Raw genomic sequence first — 19,655 nt, 5'->3', positions numbered from 1 at the left:
GCCAGCATCAGCAATTAAAACAAAACCAACCCCTACCTTCTTTTAAGTATTCAATGGAGGAGGGGCATTTTTTTGTATCCTTTGGAAACAACACCACCACAGCACACGGACACACACACACACCGCTACATCTCTACGCTACCTCAGCTCAGTTTGTAAAAAGCACCTGCTTTTTTTTTTTTCCTTGGTTCTGTTTCTTTTTTTTTTTCTTTTTTTTTTTTAATCTTGCTTTTAAAGTTCTTTTTTTTTAATTTTTTTTGTATTTTTTTTCCCCCCGCTTTTAAAAAATATAAATTATATGAAAATACACGTTGGAAAATAGTCGAACGGCACAATATAACAATCTCTTCTTTTTTTTTTCTCTCTCTCTTCTTCTATCTTTATCAGCTTAAAAACAACAAAGAAAACAACAGATTCCCATCTGTAAAAACAAAACGTTTAACGACAAACAACGACGACTTCTTTTTTTTTTCTGGTTGGTTTCTTTTTTATACTGAGGCAGTTAATTCCTGGACAGATTCCATTATAACATAAATGCACACATAGATTCATCATTTATTTAGACCTCTTTGGAATGTAGACATCAGCTCACAGATGCTGGATAGACCCCGCCAGAGAGCAGAGCGTGCTGAGGAACCCAACGCTTGTGATGCTCACAGCAATGCGGTAGTCAGGCCCCAAAGCTCTGCAGAAAAGCCCTCCAGAAGGCAACGAGACAGAAAGTGGAGATGCTTCCTGCAGCCTCTGCATTGCTTGGTGCTTACTGGGATTGCTTTGTGGAGTGGGTGCTGGTTTGGGAATAGGGGAAGAGGTTAAACTGTGTGATATCTTCCGGTTCTCGTCGAACCACTCTGGTTCGATGGGCACGGTGGGGATGGGTTGGGGTTGGATATGGTGACCTCATAAGCTTTTTCAACCTTAATGGTTCTATCACTTCTCCAAAGTGATCACATTCTGAGTGACCATGCCTGGAGCTGGATGGTTGTAACGTGTAGATAAATGGATCTGCACTTGCAGGCATACAGCTCTGCGCAGGTTATGGTCATCATACACAGAGATGGAGGATAGATCTAGGCAGATCTGCTTGCTTTTTTCCAGCATTTTACACCTCTTACTGAGGCCCCTTTCCCCTGATTTTTGTAATGACACATTCTTTGGGAAATGCACCTTAAAAAGTCATTGGGAAAGGAAGGTCACCACAGTGCAGAGAGCTGTGCTCCCCAGGCTGGGGGACAAAGGGGACACAGAGGGTGAAGGGGATGTGCCCCACTGGGGTCAGACACCAAGAACAGCAGATCAGGAGCAGGACAAAGAAAACAAATCAATCACTGGAGATGTTCCAGAACAAGACAAACCCATCCAATTCCTGAGTGCCATCTGTATCTGCCAAGGCTGGAGCTCACCGTTACACAGAGCAGCCAGCAGAGGAGCAAGACCCATCCCTGGCAGATCCCTCTCAAACCCATCCTGCTGGTTCAGCACGTGTGTGAGTTCACCAGACTTTCATGGCCTTGAAGAACAGGAGGTCACACCTCCTTCTCCAAAAGTCAACGCGCAGTTACAAAAGTGGGATAAAAAAGAAAAAGAAACAAAAACAAATCCACACATTTCCAGTGTATAAACAGCACACAGCCCTCTCTGGGATGGTCTCTAGAATGGGAATAAAGAGTTAAAGAAAACAGTAAACTGGGAGATGAGGGATTTGGCCTGGTGGAATGATGGAGTCAGTAGCCAAAACTCTGACTCCTACAGTCAGAGTGAAATGTTATCCCTGTTTTCTGCTTGAAAAAGGCACTTCAGCTGCAGCAGGGCCAAGCGGGAGGCATTTCCCAGGGCACAGTGTGATACCACAGACAGAAGATGGGAGCTCGGCCACTTGACTGCATGTGGGGACTGGAAGCTGCATACTTTGCAGTGAAATGCAAGAAAGCAACCCCAAAAGCCTAAGAAAATCACTGAGTGCTAAAACCCTAATGAGCTGCCATGCAATGTTGGGGTGTCCTTTCACTAATCCCCTGCTACCTATTTCTGTGCTATTGTGCCTTGTCCCCTTTGCCCAGCAGCTGCAGCAACCCTTCCCTCTGCCTTTCGATGAGCCGGTCCCTGCTGGGTGAAGCCCTCACTGCAGCTCCCCAGTACACACACTGCCCTCCCTCCCCTCCAGCTCAGAGCTGCTTTCCCACCTGCCCAAGGAACCCATCTGTCTTTCACCTCCCAGCAGTTAGTGAAGGGGTGGGCCACCCCTCCTTTGGTGCGTGCACCTTTCACCATCCTTCCATCCTATTTTCCTTCCTTTCCATCTGTCCTGCTACTTTTTGCACATGCTCAGTGGGACAACATGCAGCCCCAACACTGTGAGCATACCCAACATCCTCCCTTACCTACACCTCCATCTGCACCCCCTCCAGCAGCTCTCCTGAAAGCCGCCCTCCTCTTCTCCCTGGCAGTGCCTCTGGGTGGATGCAGCTACACAAGACACTCAGACGGACAAGTAACACACACAAAAAGCTACTTTTGGTTCAAATGCATAATACTGTCTTTAAAAATAAAACATCCAACAGCTCCCTGTAGCAAATGCCCCAATCCCACAGCCAGATCTGCACGGGTTCTGCCCTGGGGTCACCTCCAGGAATGTTCATTTTTACCACTGAGTCCCTTCTGTCACACTGAGTCCAGCCCTGCACGGTCTTTGCCCAGCAGAGTGGGATTCACTCCTCTGTGGGTAAATGGGGTAGAAAAGCTCCAACACACAGAAGTAGCCCCCCATAACCAACTCTGCTGTGCTCCTGCACTCGGTCAAGCACAAGACAGGTCACCCACCCCACCACCAACAGTCATGTGCTTCATGTTAATCACACCCTGACATAGTTTGCAGATCAGGCTCACAAAGGGCAGTAAAGATCCCATTTGCAAAGGCCAATTTCCCTTCTGCTTGTGCCCAGGCTGGCTAAGACATACAGCAATAAGGATGGAGCTGCTCAAAACAGGAAGGAAGAAACATTTCCTTTTTGTTTTTCAACATTTTCCTGATTTTTTTTCCCCTCCCCAACTTCTACAATACGGGGATTTCTCCCCCGTCCCCTGCAAAGCATGAGAGAGTTTCTGAAAGCACCAAAGTGTTCCTCATAGAATCATAGAATGGCCTGGGTTAAAAAGGACCGCAGTGATCATCTGTTTTCAACCACCCTGTAGGGTCACCAACAACCAGACCCGGCTGCCCAGATCCACATCCAGCCTGGAGCAAAAACCCCATTTGGAAAACACAAAAGGCATTTTTCACTGCAAAAAATCTCGGTACGCTTTGGAAACTCACTGCGAGCGCAAGGAGCAGATGGAAGAGAGAGACCAATTTTGAACAGCATCAACAAAAAAGCACTGTTGGAAATCTCACCCAGCTTTAGCAGCACGCAGCAGAACGGAGCGCAAGGGCTGCGGGTGGGAGCGGAGACCCCCAGCTGGCAGCAATAGAGCTGGGTCAGAGCTGGGGCTGCATCACATCCCACCCAGACAGCACAGACTGCAGCGCTGCCCTTCTCCTGTGGGGTCTACAGAAACCATTTTCTCTTTTTCCTCGCTGTGATAAAACTCTGCTGGCATAACAGAAACAAACACACACGGTATTGCAATACTGAGACCATCTTAGAGCTTAAGACTATTTAAAAATTAAAAAAAAAAAAAAAATAAAAAAAAATTAAAAAATACTGGCACAAAATTTAATAAAATAAAAACTTTTAACAATTTTTTTTGGTTTTTTGTGTTTTTTTTTTCTTTAAAAAAAAAAGTCGTGATCCCTCCTAGAAAAAAAAAGATCCGTCCTTTGTATAAAAGAAGACAACGGACAGAAAGGCGACGCGACAAGAACAACAACCAGTTCTTGGGTTTTTTCCTATCTTGCCCCTCCCCAAAGCAGGAAGTTTCACCCACTTTTGTTTTCCCTCCCCCCACCCTCCCACCCCCCCCAAAAAAAGCAAGTTTGAAGCCCTCGGATCCTTAGGAATACTATCATTTCCTGAACTGTCAGCTTGTTGTGCCAGCAGCACAATAACCAAAGGGATCCATTTCTTAATATCTTTTCTATCCAGCGAGGGACGGGGAGGTTTTTCTGTTTGCTTTTTTTTCTTTTCTTTTTTTTCTTTTTAAAGTGAGCTACATTTTTCTGGCTTTCTTAAAACTCAGAATCTCACCCCGAAAAAAAGCCTGTCCTGGAGCTCTCAGCAAACAAAGGGCTCATCCTTCTTCTCCCAACCAAACTTCTGAGGTTATTCCAACCCGAAGTTTGACTCACCCACCGCCCTCTCTCCCGACATCCTCAAAGCATCGAATCTGAGTTGCTCCCTAACAAAAAAAAAATAAAAATAAAAATAAAAAAGCAAAAAAAAATTAATAATAAATGAAGTCCCATAAACTCTTCAGAATTCACTCATCAGCATCCGGCTTGACGTCCAGCATGGCGTGCAGCTCCTCCGGCGTGTAGCCCAGCAGGCTCTGCAGGTCGCAGACGAAGCGGTAGACGTAGCGCTTGCCGGCTGTCTTGTGGATGATGTTCTTGTCGTAATAATAACGCAGACCACGGCTCAGCTTCTCATAGTTCATCTTGGGCTTGTTTTTCCTCTTGCCCCACCGTCTGGCCACCTAGGAGAGGAGTGGAAAGAATCAGAGGGGATGGACATCATAGGGATGAGAAGTCTTTCTGGCTTGACTGGGCAGCCCTTGGACACATCAAAGCCATTAAAACTTGGGACAACCAAGCTGTTCAACAGCAGAGCACTGAGGATGTCCATGAGGACACAGAAGTCTGGGAAATGAGAGTCATCTTAAATATCTCAGCAGCATTTGGGCTCTGGCACTCTACCTCATCTGGATCAGAAAGCTTGAACTCCCAGCCATCGCCCGTCCAGCTGATGAAGGACTGACAGGACTTGTCAGTGAGCAGCTCCAGCAGGAATTGCCACAGTTGGATGGGTCCACTGCCTGGAAAGACAAAGGAAGCACAAGACATCAATGCCAGCAAATCACAGCCCCTTCTTTTCTGGGATGGGAGGATTCACATGTAAATGGTGCTCACCGCAAATAAAATGAAACCTTCTGCCAATAAAAAAAGAAAGGCATCGGTGACTGCAGGGTAAAACCACAGACAATCTAAGAGTTAAATCCTGCAGGTAAAAGAACTTCCATTGCAGTCAGAGCTGAATATTCGCGCACTGGAATGCTTCACTCTTAGTTACATAAATAGGATTATTTTTCTGGCACCCAAACAGCAAGCAGTGCTGCCTTGGCACGAGAGCATCACCAACCCCTGTGTGCCAAAAAGCTCCTGGCCATTGTGTGAACTCCAGCAGACTCCTGCTTCCCGACCTTGACTCTTTGCTCCGCGGCTGTTTATGGAGATAAAGGGGACCCAGGTATGAAAATTATTTGGCCTTTCTCCAGAGCGTGTTGCTGCAGGCTTGCTGAGAATGGGCAGGGGCTGGCGGGTTTGGCAGAGTTCCGCTTCCACCAGAGCAGCCGGAGAGGCAAGAGCATCCCTCACTGTGGATATTCAGCCTCTCTTTCTATCTCCCCGACTCCCAATTTGGTGTGGGTGCTAATTTTGGCCAACAGCAATTTGTCTTGCAGCGCTGAGCCTCACACACCTAATGAGCAATAGCTGGTGCACTGAATTGAGACTGCGGCTTCACAGCCTGGTTTTGGCTGGATTCACGGTGTGTGTGGAGTGATGTAAGAATTATCTCTTCTTTGCAGTTGTGTCCCAATCAAAGGTAGAGGAGAAGCCCTCAAGCCAAAACTCTTACATGAGCAACTTTAAATGTGGCCGCACCCAAAACACTGCACTTAGCTCTGGGAGAGATTTTGACATGTTGTAAACGGAGCTTAGAAAATCTCAGCAATAATAATGACAATAATAATAATAAACAGAGCCAGAGGTTAGAGGAAATGATTTATCACCCCTGAAAAGCTGCGCAGTCTGGATGAGGATGGCAGGCAGGACGGGGCAAACCCGGCGCTGACAGCAGTGAGCACAAGCTTCAAGCAGGGGGAAAAAAAAGTTATTTCCTCAGAATAAAGAGATGGAGTGCAGCCTGTTTCCATGAATGACAATGGAGGCTGTCAGAGCTGTGGCTGCGGGATAACGCACAGAGGGAGGAGAGGGGTGTTCCCCTATTCCACAGTGTTTCAAATGACTCAAAGCAGACGGGCCGCTGGCAAGCAGGAAATGACAGAGCTGGCTTTGGGACAGGAACGCTGGGATTGGGGAATCACTGCTCCCCATTCAGCCCTCCCCAAAGGGAAATCAGAAAGAAATCCCAAGGAATTGCTCCAGGTTTGTGGGATCTCCTCCCAAACCACGTGGCACAAAGGAGCATCTCATCCCTGCTGTCCCTATCCAGCCCAAGAAAAAGCATAGGGCTCACTGCATCACCCCAGACGTAAATGAGAAGAAGACTCTTGGCAGGAGATGCTGCAGCCTCGTGTCCTCAGCAGGAGCTTGCCAAGACCTCCAGGAGGGATGGAGTCACAGCAAAGTGAAGGAGGAAATTCAGATCACGCCTTCACCTCTCATCCGAAACAGAGCATCCAAAGCCTGGCCCAAAGCAGCCTCACATCTTGAAGTCATGGCCTATTTACAGCACCAGGCTTTGTGCACAGGGGAATCACTGTGCAAGTGGGTGCTCCAAGCTGCACGGGGTAGGGCAAGTGAGGACAGACAGGCAGGGACCAATTCTCTAGTTGCATCTGACTTTATACCAGTGCCTTACACATATAAGAGTGCACCCAGTGCCCAAACCAGACCAGCAGTGCCAGGACACAAGGCTGCAGAGCAGCCAGGTTCACCATCCTGCCTAGACAAAGGATAAGAACTTTTTCTCACTCCTTCCCCAGAATAAAACAGATGGAAACCTACTGTTTGGCCATTAGGTTCCAGGTAACTGCCCTCTAAATATTCCTGGGTGACTTTCAAGGTGTGTGGGACGTGATGCAAAAAGTGTCACCATACCTGAGCCAGGGGCCAGCATAACTCACATTCCAGGCTTGCCACTCAGCTGCCAGCTGGCACCGGATGGTGCTGGGAAACCCAGCAATTTATCACCCACTTGCAGCAAATGAGGTAGGCTCCTTGCTGCAGCACTGCGAGCTGCTCAGCTGGGTATTTTGGGATTCTGAAGGAAGCAGTGTCATCCTGGCGGCTTGTGCCTTGCAAGAGGGATTCCCGAGGTCTATTCCTAGCTGCCTGCGGGACTCGCGTAAAACCCCAAATTCCTCTGTTGTTGGACAAGCAATTATGTCAAGAATGTGTTTACCGCACAGCTCGCAGGCATGTCTCAGCTCCTATAAACACACCCTGCCGGAGGGGAGGGGGCAGAGGCCCTGCAGATGGGGCACGATGGTGAGATGTCAGCAAGGCAGGAGCTGCACATGGCAGGAACCAAACCCAGCACGTGTGCGAGCCTGCAGGGCCCAAACAGCATGGTGAGACCACAGGAGTCAGGGCAGAAGAGAGAAAATCAGGACACAGGTGCTGGGGAGATCTGTGTATGGTTTACTTGGATGAAACAGCTGTAATCAGAGCTGAAATGAGTTCTTTTTGCATGCTCTGCAGAAAAGTAAGGAGCTAAAGGGTATCCCTGTGACCCTCAGCTTGCACAGAGGTGTCCACCCACCTGCAACACATCCCCAGTACTACCAGGGTGTGTGTGATGCTTCTGGGCTTGTCTATGTGCCCTGTCCCTCACTGCCTTCCTCTCATCTCCATCCACTATAGGAAATACTCACTGAGACATCCAGTCCAGATAGCTCTGGACCACTCGAGTACCCCTGCAGTCCAGTAGAGATCCCCTACTGACTTCCCACTCTGTGGTTCCAGAGATGGGTTTATATCAAAGTGCCCAGTCTCCAACATTCATCGAGGTTTTCTGCTCCAGCACACCCACAGTGGGCACTGCCACCAGTGTGCTGATGCCAGCAGTATCCCACCACCTGTGCAGACACTGTGCATGGCAACGCCCGGCCCTCAGTGCGTCACTCTCACTGTCTCAAGCTTGTTTCACACCCTCACCCCTCTCAACGGCCTCTGTTTGAAAGAAGAGAAACAAAACAAAACAAAAAAAAGCTTCAAAAAAAGGAAAAAGGAAAAAAAAAAAAAAGAGCACCTATGCTGCTCACTCTGTGGTTTGTGGTTCACACCAAACAAAACAGTTGGACATAGCAACATTTCCAAAACAGCCCTAGCCTTGGTGATGTGCCCACCCTACGCAACCCCCACCAATGGCAACTGCAGGCACAGGAGTCCAACAATCCTATTGCTGAGTCAGGACTGTGGGACCATCACCTGCCTTGCCTCCCCCACAGCCCTTGCTCAGCCTGGCACAGGCACACCATCACCAAAGACTTGTTTTGTGCAGGCAACAGGACACTGAAGTGCAGATGGAAGCATCTCCAAAAAGTGATCAAAGTGGGGAAAGACCCAGAAAGCTATTTCTTGCCACATGCTTTTTGTGCTGCTTGCACAGCAGCCCCTCTGCTGCAGCTCTGCCATCCCCTCCTGGCTGCTGGGCAGAGCAGAGCTGCTGTCACGCTCGGGCAGTGTAGCGTGGAGCTGATTTCACTGTCATTTGCACATGTCTGGCAGGTGGGGCAGGAGCACTGAAGCAGCCCCACAGCCCACCCTACTGCTCCCCACCCCACAACATGATGCTGCTGAACCCCTGCACAGCAAACCAAGATACCGGCACCTACGAATGCTCACACAGGCAGGATGCAGGAAGGAAGAATGCTGATGTTTCTAGGAAAGCAAATGCATGGGATCTGGATGCCAAGGACAGACACTCAACATGTCCGGATCACAGCAGGGTTGTGCTGGTGGGTTTTGGATGCCCACATCTGTGAGCTCACAGGCTGGAATCTGAAGGCCAGCAGCATAGTAAGAAGAAGAAGGAAAGAAGTAGCACACAAACTCTCTTGAAAGACACCCACTTTCTTTGGCATCAACTCGACTTTCTGCAAAACAGCAGCTGCGTGCTTTCACTTCTGTCTCACTGATAAGCATCGCACAGAAACGGAGGCTGTCGAAGGCATGGATTCATCTGCACCACAGATGGTCTGGATGGGTTGGATGGGTTCACAGGGCACTTTTGGGCCATTATCAACACAGTGCCATGAATGCTGATAGCAGAGCTCAGGGCTGGATCCAGGACATGACCGTTAGTTGTACTGAAGAGGTGCTGGGTGCTCAGGAGATAACATCTCATCCCTGCACTGCTTCTGTCTTCTCTAAGGGCAGAGTGATAACGAAGATAGCATCAATCTGCTGCTAAGAGAGACAGTCAGAGACAGTCAGGGTGTATGTGATACTAGCTGGGACAAGGGCATTAACTCCTTCAATGCTGAGATTGCTTGTAAAGGCTTCAGCCACTTCCTAACCTGCCTCATATGAAAGGACAACTTACAAAGGCAATCCTAGCCTTGAAGCCAAGGCATCGAGGTGTGCTTTGCAGTCACCTCACCATGCTCTTCCCTCTCTCCTCCTCCCTGCTTCCCCCCAGGCCCAAGGGGAATTGCTCTGCTCTGCTGGTTCAGCTCTCAGGAGCAGCAGCTCAGTGCATCACAGCTCAGTGCTGCAGGCAACACCGTGAGACGGAAAGCCCCGGCTTGCTCAGATGGTGCTGAGGTCCTATGTGGCACAAAGCAAACACCACAGCTTGGCTATGAACTCATGCAGGTGCTTCGGGTGCTCAAGAAAAGCTGAAAGCAATTCAGCCTGGAGCAGCAAGGGGTAGAAGACCTGAACCTTTACTGGACCTGCACCAGCAGGAGATCAGCAGCACAAGTAGGTCAGAGCAGTGGAAAATAAATATAGGGCAGAAAGGCTGAAGACCACTGCGGTCAGGCCCACAGCACGGGCAGCACGCTGCTCTGCTACAACCCAGTGGTATTCACCCACACGGCATCAGCTCTCAGGAGGGATGCAGGTTGCTGTGGTACCCACAGAGGCTGGCAGCTCGTGGCACCCAGCAGCACAGCCCTGCGGGTGGCACAGAACTCCATTTGGCACAGCTGGACTCAGAATGGAGGGCTCATGCAGGCAGTGTGAGGCACGCACCCACACCAAATGCTGCTCTGTGGAGCTCAGCGTTCACTTGGATTACTCAGTGTAACATCTGACACATCTGCCTGCAGAGCAGGCACATCCTGAAGCTTGCCCAGCTTTAAGGTGTACGTTCTGCTTTCATTTCCTAGGTCATTTCATGAAAGAGTAAAACCTGGCTTATAGCAAGGCTCGAGTTGGCCAAACTCCAGAGAACTTGCCCTCCCTACAGCTATGGAAACTGAGGTTCACCAACTCCGAAGCAGTTACATTTCTCCTTCAAAAAAAAAGATAAGAAAATTGCATCAATTTCTATCTGAGCAACCATGGCAACTTGTTAAATTAGGTCAAGATGTGGGGGCAGATAACATAGCTCTGAAAAGCTGCTTGTGAGCTGGGTGAGGAACACATCAAACGCAAATGGTGCTTCCGTCAAAATGCACCTTCTCAGCGAAGCACGCGCCTCCCAGGGCAGATACCATCAGAGATTGCTGTGGCTGTGATAAGGCTGTGCCACCTCCCAGGGCCACCAGCAAAACAGGCCCGTGCTGATAGAGCCAAGTAATATTGGCAGGCTCCTAACACAAAGCTAAAGAGCCCCAGAGGTGGTGGATGTGGTATTCTACACCAAGGCACTGTGGCATGTCTGCTGGGCGCTGCCCTGGCTGGTGATGGGGTGCTGGTGTTGGTGTGTATTCTAGGCATGTTCTGGGGGAGAGATTGAAAGCTGTTGGACTGTGGGCTGGCAGTCCCCTGCTCTGATGTTCTGAAGGCTCCACCTCCAGAGCAGAGCTGCAGAGGGCCCAGACTTCGAGTTCCTCTGCTCTAGCCACCAGATAGTACTTCCTCCCCTGACTAAAGTAAAAGTAAAGTAAAGTAAAGCAAAGCAAAAACAAGAAGCCAAGACTTCTGCCTGAGTCCCCACCATCCCTGCTCAGTCTCCCCAATGAGAGGAGCTGCACTTCTCCATGGCCAGCCTTGATTTATGTATTTATTTATTCTGAAATAAGCTACTACAGAACAGTTTTGAGAGAGCCAAATTCTCCTACTGTTTGTCATACAACAAGTTCTCACTCTCTCTCACCATGACCTGCTTTCCCAGCAACCTGGCTTTGCCTTGCACCCATGCTAGGCTCCCCCTACACAGGAAATGCAGGGTGCTGACAGGTCAATAGGCATTAAAAAGGGATAAAGGACATCCCTAGAGTCAGATCCTTCCCCACGGTAAATGCAAGCAGGGGCAGTTTCAGCTCTGAGTCATTGCTCAGCAGCCTCCGGAGAAAGCAACACTCCAACCAAAGGATGTCCAAGTGATCGGTGTTCCTGGAAACCTCTACTTTTCCTCTCTGTTTAAAGTTCTTCATGTAAAGCAATGAAAAAACTTATTGATCATGTCAGAGAACTTGGGCCAGGGGATTATCTTCCCAGCTCAAAATGGAAATGAAGCAAGGGAAAAAGTTATGCAGAGAAAAGCATTTGGAAGTGTGCTCTGGCACTGCATAAACCAAAGCTCCACTTTCCCTGTGGCAAAAGCCCAAGGACACACTTTGGGGTGCTAATGCTCCTTGGCCAAGCACTGGGTCCAGCCCCAGCTTTGGCTCCTCGCTGCAGAGGGAGCCGGGAGTGCAGCCTCTCTGCTTCCATAAGCAACAGCGAACATGGAGGGAAATGTCCCACACCAGCAGCCAAGCTCCTGCCCAGGCAATGGGTGCCCTACACACTTCCACAGCCCCAGTGAAAGGTGTTATCAGGAGAAAGAAGGAAGAAAGAAGTGCAAGTAGCACTCCTGGACTCTTAGGAACACCAGCTTCTGCAGCCAGAGCCCCTCCTCCCACTCACACCTCTCCCCACCACATCCCCCAGCAAAAGCCATTCAGGAATAGCAGAGCACACTTTTATTTTGCATAGACCTGCTCAAAACAAGCTCATTCAACAAGGCCGAGTTGAGCTTTCTTTCTAACTAAAGCTACAGCAACAAACCACTTCCTTTTTTACACATTGCTCCTAAAATTATCTCTCCACCTCTCCTCCCCTCTGCATTCACCCTCAACAAAAACTCACTATCAGCCTGAAGACGAGCTGTGTGTGGGAGGAGATTTCAGGGACAGTCACAACTCCAGGATCTGCTCTGAACCTTTTGATGATCTGTATCTGCACAACTATTTCCACTGCTTGGCTCCTCTGGGCCACAGCTGCTACCAGCTGGGGAGGAGGGATCAGTGTGAGCCAAGGGAAGAGCAGTCAGGAGACTGCCCTGCAAACGTTACCTGTCTTACAGGGAAATGACATTTCACAGGACGACTGGAAAGGATTACCTCGACATTGGCTTGAAGCCTGATCCCATGTTTCTCTCCATGAAGAAAGGAGGTGGCCAGATTGCAGGGGGACTATCATGTAAAAAAAAACAGAGTTCCCATGGTCTATCACCTTCTCATCTCTCTCGTTGTAGGGAATGGAAAATACTTGGATCTGCTTTGGCAGTATCCCATCCCTGTCTCGCACCAGCACAAAAAGAAAAACAAAGGTCCTTCCTCCCTGCTGAAAGGGGATAAGATCATTCTGCATCATGCATAGCAATGCTGAAACACAGCCAGTCCTGCCTGAGGTGGGAAACCACAAGCAAGAGGCCAGTGCACTGCATGAAAATGGCAGTGGGGAAACCAGGGCTCTCTTTGCATTCTCAACAAAGCTCACCAGACTCCAGCTCCTACCAAAGTCAACAAGAGGCATCCAGCGCAAACAACACACAAGTACCCAGTGCTCAGATTCTCCATGAGGATTGGAGTGCCTATACCCAAAGGATACAGCCTTGGACTGACCCCATAAACCCACACTCAAAGCAGCCCAGAGACCCTGGAAGCTCTGCCCTCTCTTGATGCAGATGCTCTCCACCAAGTGCTGAGCACAGAGGTGCTTGCTGAGGACTGTGATCCTACCTGTGTAGCCAGCGAGGGCAGCTGCAGGAATGACAGGCTTGTCCTTGTTCATGTCAGCCCGATCTCGAACATAGTCCTTGAAGGTGCCCTTGGGTTTGTGGTTGGGCAGGGCGGCAGGGTAGTCCTCCGAGTCAAAGCTATCGTAGGAGGGGACGCGCTGCAGGCTCTGGAAGGAGGACTGGCTGCTCCAGGACTGCGTCAGGCGGTCACAGCTGTCGTAGCTCTCTATGCTCTCAAAGGAGTCCTGACCACCCAGTTTACCTGGTGAGAAGGAAGGCAATGTGAAAGGTACCTGGACAACACAGGGATTCTCTCAGTCATCGTGGTCATGAGAAGGATGCTTTGCTTGCCTGCCACAAAGCAGCCAGGCAAATATTGCTATCAGGCTGCGCCTCACCATACAATTCCAATCCAGTGCCTGAAATGAGCATATCTTCATTACCTTTGTAATTCCAAAGCAGGGCTCTCTGAGCCCTGGAGATCAGGCAACAGAGCAGAATTAGGGGAAAAACCCAGAGTCTTGACTCTCTACCAAAGACAGATGCCTGGAGCCTACTGAAAAGAGCCCTCTGTTTCCAAAAGGCAATGGCAGAGAAATAATCCACTTTAGACAGATATTCAGGGCCTAAACATGGGCCCTCTTGCTGCAGAAAGATAAGGGTCTGCAGTAATTCCCATATTAAAAGTGCCATTCCTACATAAGCACTGCTCAGGCTTACTCAAGGGCAGTGGACACCCGGCTTCTTTGCTTTTCATGTTTCCTACAAAACTATACAGCAGCCTTTTATTGCCATATGTTACAATCGACTTCCACCCCCAAATCCCCAAACAGCAGCGATTTGATGGAGGAAGGGAGCAAAAGGCTGAGAGCTCAAACAGCTATTTTTCCAGTTCTGGTAAGGTGAGCACAGCTGGGTTGGATCAAGGCTACTCTCCAGGGTATTTTTAGTAAAGACCAGAACATGATAGGCCAGATCCTCAGCAGCACTATGCCCATTTACACCCGCTAGGAACAGCACAAGTATACCCTCTGTACTTAAAGCAGCGAGCTAAAAAAAGGATACAAAGAACAAACTGAAATTGCTCTCTCTGATCTCCCTCACACTGCCGATTGCTCAACATCTTTACTGACAAACTGAGAGCATAACAGGATCATTCAAGTTCACTAACTTCCCAAACCGGGCTAAAAACAGCTGCTGGGATTGTGCAAGAACTCCTGGAGAAATTTCCATTGGCAGAGCTACCCGCGGCTCAGGCCCAGATAGTAAATCACAGGGGAATGGGATCGTGGAAGGATGCTGGCACGCTCCCCCAGATATTTGTTGTGTTGTAGTTCGAAGAGCACTTGCTGCAAAAAGACTTAACTACTGTGGGTGCGGAGCTATGCCAAAAAGGCAGTTCTGCCCTGACTGCTGGCCTCAGCAACAGGCATCTCCCTCTTCATCCCATAAAGATGCTCCATCTTCAAGCAAAGGAACTGGTCTTACAAGCCTGAGATTTCCAGCTTAGGCCCAGCTTCTCCTTAGTATGACTTCATGAGACTCAGTGTAGCCTGACATCCATCATCCCCCCTTGGATACCTTGCTTGTTACTTTTAACGAGTCCAAGTTTCAAAATGATTCTCCTGATGATATCCATGCTTCAAATTGTTGTTATTATTATTATCTCTTTTTTGTTTGTTGAAAACTTCCAAAATGTGCTTCAATCAATTCCTGAACCCCGCCACGGGAAAATATCACAGTTCTGTGCGTGTTCCTTAATGGGTATAACCACTGCTCTGAGAAAAACCAAGGCACAAGCTCTAATAGAAAAGGAGCCATCAATCTACTGGATGAATGGCTTCAGCATTTGAGCCACGACTTGTGTCAGTCCATTGAAAATACACCCACATCTGACCTAGCTGTGAGCCTTTGCAAACCATGCCTTGCACCTACTCGGGAGAGATTTGTTAAGGAGTTTGGCAGCCATGTTTTCCAACCAGACGCCATCACCGATAAGGCAGACAGAAAAAACCTCCCTTGGAACCACCAAATTAACTCCTAATGCCCACACAAAGCAAGGCAAAGTGCGACTGTCTGGAAAATCTTCACCCTGACATCTCTGTTCCTTAAGTGTTTGACTTCACGAATGATTAACCTTATAATAGAGTGGGAGGCAGAAATGTCCGTAAATATAAATAAGCTGGACTCTGGTTTACATTAAAGCTTCCTTATAGCACTCGGGGAGGATTTATGCCACCCAAAGGCCATTCTACATAGCTTAAATGTAATGCCAGTGTGAGCATAGCCACAGTGTGCTGCATTTCTTCAGCAGCAATCAGTAGCGTTGGCTGATGCCAGTAGCCTTTGGTTCCCAGTGCTGAGTGAAGGCCCAAGTTGTTGCATTTCAGGGAGAATTCTTAGTAAATCACTGATGTTCCCACAAAGGACCATCTCCTACAGAGGGGAAGGCAGCACCCATGTTCATGTAAGCAGAGATAGGAAGAACCCAAGCAAACCTTGAGAGATGCCCCAACCATACCTCGACTGGCACGTCCCATGCACATGTTGTCTGGTGTTACCACTTCTTGCTTGATCGTGAAGTAGTCTGTCTGCAGGGAGTCTGTCTGGACAGGGTCACGCAGGATGACTGAGGGATAGTCGTTCTCATACTTGAGGGACAGAAGCTCTTCTGAGCTGATGGGATGGAGGGTCTGGTAGGACTCAGTGATGAAGCTGGGCTCAGAGAACTCGGAGGGAGGCACACACTGTGCATGCTCGATGCCATAACCTGTCGGCAGGACGAGAGGCTTAGAAAGCAAAGCAAGCAATCCTTGTGTGCTGCAGAGACACCCCTAGGAGGTGGCCCTTTTGTGCCTGGAAGCACAGTAATGGTAACAATAACTGGGACTTACTAATGAAGTAGTCTGAAGTATAGCGGGATTCTGGATACGCTGCATTCACTCCATTTGCTGGGTAAGGTTTTGCCTCTTCTGCAAAGAAAAAAGGAAGCAGCTGTCATATGCCCATAGGCATAGCATGCTTTGCAAAACATAAAAAAAGCCACCTCCCAGTGTACACCGCACCTTTCATCCTATGCCTGATGAAGGCAGAGGCTCCCATCTCAAAGCATTGCCATCCTCTCCATTAACCAGCCCTAATACACACTGCACAGACTACACATGGGCAGCACCACAAATATCGACCTTTCTATAGGTGTGGTTCACTGGGAACAAGCGAGCATCACATCAAAGCAGGCTGCCCACTTTCCACTGCTCTTCCTGAGCACTTTGCTGCTCCCAGCCTCAGCTTTGCATTCCCACCTAAAAGCCACACTGCTCCTCCTGACCAGTATTTCTGTTAACACCTTACTCATTCCAGTACGGCACGTGGGCAGAGGTACCAGCATGGGAGATTTTCTTTACTTTGCAGAGGGTAATAAAAATAAAATGCACTCACAACAACTGGGTTATATTTATTTCTGCTGAGGCTGTAGAGAAACAAACTGAAGATAACGCACGTTCGTTTGCAAGGAGCCTAATTTTGGCCTTCTCTCCTGGGGACTGCAGGGTGGAAAATATCCTCCAACAAAAGGAGGTTTTGTGCAAACAGAGAGACCTAATGAGAAACGCTCTTTTTCTCCCCACGGAGTCTGCCAAGGAGCAGGGAGGGTGACCACAGGGAAAGAGAGCAAACTTCAGCTAAGCTTACAGTCAAGCGGAGGGCACTGCTGACTGCTGGTAACTGAAGAGGCTATTTTAGGAAGAAATTTGGAAAAATAGGACCGAAAATACCCAAATCCATGCAGGGAAAAGTCACCCATCTGCTGCCGTTTTTAAACCCTGAGCAGGCTGTGGTCCATGAGTCACTCCCTCGGAAAGAGCTCACAAGAGGAGGAGTGTTAGCAGGAGGGCAGAGGGGTCACAGCCTGTCCCAGCACGACCCTACTCCAGTGGTCACACCACCATAGGTAACGCCAGGCATGTTGGGGTTAGCCATCACCCTCAGCATCACCAGCTCTGGGTGATGATGGCGAGTGACCGGGTGATGGGTGCCAGAGGTGAGGGCTGGTGATTGGACCCTGTGGGCTCACCTATAGTGTGGCTCTATAGGTGAGCCTATAGGAATGGCGATCCCTTCATGCTTCACATCTCCAGCTGCAAAGCAGAGAGAAACATCTCATCTCACATGGGGAGAGATGTGCTGTACGACACCAGCACAAGAGAACCCGGACTTGACTGGGGCCTGAAGATATAGGACCAGTAAGATGAGTCTCATGACTTACAGGGAAGAAGAATTAGTCCTTAGAGTGAAGCTGGTTATTTCTTGGAAGCTCTTCTCAGTTACTCTCCAAATAATTTACAGATTATTGCCCCTCTGGGAAATGTGTTAAGAACCCAACATCCAATCTATGGCTCAGACAGCTTAAGCAAGAAGTGAAGTCACCAACAAAGCTGAACACAGAATGGGGGTTTCTTGGTTCCCAGAGCTCAGTCAGTGGTGTTGAGACAAAGAAATAGTTTCATTTTTTTCCATCCTTTTGGAAGAAAAGCTGCAATAGGTACAAAAGATTTCCAGTTTCTTTGTAAAAGCTGTTATCTGCCTCACACCTTTTGCATCCTCCTGACTGCAGCATCTAAACACCAATGGGTCAGTGCTGTAGGGAAACTGGAACCCCACTTGGCAGTGAGCAATACAGCACCAAGTTCCTCTCCATGCCTTGGGAAACCTGCATGAAGAGCAGAGCTGGGAGCAGACCCAGCCCAGTGCCTCAGCCAGAAGCTGCAGCACATTGCATCCCTCTCCAGCAGGTCGCAGGAAGGCAGAGCTGTGCTACAAGCCATGGCTTATAGCAAATAGAAATAGGACTGACCACAACGTTTTGCTTTGTTTGGTTAAACTGCATGCTGTTGATATAAGCACTCATTAAAAATCATGCAAAACGAGAAGAACTGAACAGATACAGAGTCAAACAAAGAGCAGAAAAACAGTCTGTCATACCCTGACCCTGGGAAGAGCCATGTTTACCTTCTGCAAACCACAGGTAGCAGTAAAATTAGTAATCAGCAATTAACATCCATTTGTCAATGGTTTCCTGGAAGGCATAACTTTGTTCCCCCTCCCCTTCCTGCCACCAGCACAGGCTTATGGACAGGCACGCAGGGTCAGCCCAGAGGCACTGGGGGTGTTCCAGGAGAGCATGTAGCTCTGCACAGAAAAGAACTACAGGGGATCTTCTATTAAAGATCTTAAGATTTCACTCTTTGGGAACCATCTGAGTTGGAAAAAGCTGCACAGCATCAAAATTAACACCCAGAATCAATGTGTGACACCCCCCCACCCCTTGCAAATGAACTAAAATTAATGCCTTCGAATGCTTGTATGCAGGCACAGGCAGACATGGTTTCTACCATTCCCTCCTGTGTGGGATACAACCACACTTAACTAAATGCCATTACACCCATTAAACAAGAAACAAAAGCTGCTTCCAATTGCAACTGGGAGGTCAGCGTGGGATTCTGGTGATGTTGTTGTACCTTGCTGCACCGGAGGAAGCAGTAAAATTCACAGCAGGAGCTAAATGAACTGAGGAAGAACGCTCTGGAAAATCCCATCACCATTTCCAGGCACCCTGCATGAAGAGGGTGTTCCCTTCCTCTTTCAACAAGTGCCAGGATTTGCATTGCCCACTACTGGCTGCGATACCCACTTGAAATCTTACGGGAAAGCTGAGCTTTCAAAGCTGCTCTGACTGGGACTGCAGCCCAAGTAATTCAAAAAGCCCATAACCAGAGTAGCCAGGAGCACATCAATGATCCCCTTTGGAGATCCCAGGACTCACCTTTCTGCAAGATCTCCAGGTGTTCCCAAAGGATATCACCCACAAAGTCGGGCGCTAGCTCCAGGAAGCATTCCTTGCCCAGGGCGCAGAGGGCAGCTCCGTTCATGCAGAACTTCTGGAAATCCACTCCCTTCAGGCTGAACTCATTCACTGCCCACATCACCCAGTCCCGTACGTGTGTCTCTGTCCACTGCTGGGGATCTGCACCGAGGGGTTGTAGAAAAGATCCATTAATGAGCAGCTAACAAGGGATTGTAGAAGAGCTCCATTAATGAGCAACCACAAGCCTTTTCCGCAGGAAAACAGGATACATCTACATCTATCCCAGTGGATAAGCACCTGCACAGCCTCATCCTCTAGAGACTGACAGTCTGTTGGCAAAAAGGCAATATATGGTGGGGGAATGCTATACCCAGAGTAAGTTTAGATCAGCCATGTTTGCAGACATATTTCATAGCAGGAGTGAGCTTTGGGACTTATTAAAATCCTGGCACTTCTCTGACCCCTTCTCCCACCCACTCCTTCATCTTGTTGCTTTCCACCCCATTATCAGCCTCTTGTAAAGCATCCCAGCTGCTTCCCTGTACGGTGGATGTGATTTGCAAACACAAGTCTTGCAGTCTCAACAAAGCTGCAGAGCAGTCTGGCAGTGGAGGTTATCTCACTTTGTTAGCAGGACAGACAGGAGCAATCTGTCAGATGGGTGCAGTCTGCAAGTGGTACTGAAAGGTTCTGCCTGTAGGTCTGGATTGTTCCAGCTTGAACTGCCAGGAAACAAGGTAGTACCACAGGATGGGCACCACGTGTTGCTGTGG

General features: G+C 48.8%; 1 protein-coding gene across 5 annotated transcripts in view; it reads right to left on the bottom strand.

The window, feature by feature from the left end:
- Positions 1 to 3,771: 3,771 nt before the first annotated feature.
- Positions 3,772 to 19,655, bottom strand: part of ETS1 (ETS proto-oncogene 1, transcription factor) — a 60,631-nt gene continuing 44,747 nt past the window's right edge. For all 5 annotated transcript variants that reach the window (XM_072355001.1, XM_072355002.1, XM_072354999.1 and 2 more), the window contains 6 exons: positions 18,841 to 19,041; positions 15,914 to 15,991; positions 15,541 to 15,789; positions 13,021 to 13,281; positions 4,853 to 4,971; positions 3,772 to 4,632 (listed from right to left, as the gene is read on the bottom strand). In XM_072355001.1, the coding sequence (XP_072211102.1) occupies positions 4,417 to 4,632; positions 4,853 to 4,971; positions 13,021 to 13,281; positions 15,541 to 15,789; positions 15,914 to 15,991; positions 18,841 to 19,041 (1,124 nt within the window). In that variant the 3' untranslated portion in view covers positions 3,772 to 4,416. The remainder of the gene's footprint in view (positions 4,633 to 4,852; positions 4,972 to 13,020; positions 13,282 to 15,540; positions 15,790 to 15,913; positions 15,992 to 18,840; positions 19,042 to 19,655) is intronic.

The sequence above is a fragment of the Excalfactoria chinensis genome, chromosome 21, assembly GCF_039878825.1.
Source record: "Excalfactoria chinensis isolate bCotChi1 chromosome 21, bCotChi1.hap2, whole genome shotgun sequence".
Lineage (NCBI taxonomy): Eukaryota > Metazoa > Chordata > Aves > Galliformes > Phasianidae > Excalfactoria > Excalfactoria chinensis.
Note: the sequence above shows the minus strand (reverse complement) of the source record. Positions and strands in the feature narration are given on the sequence as shown.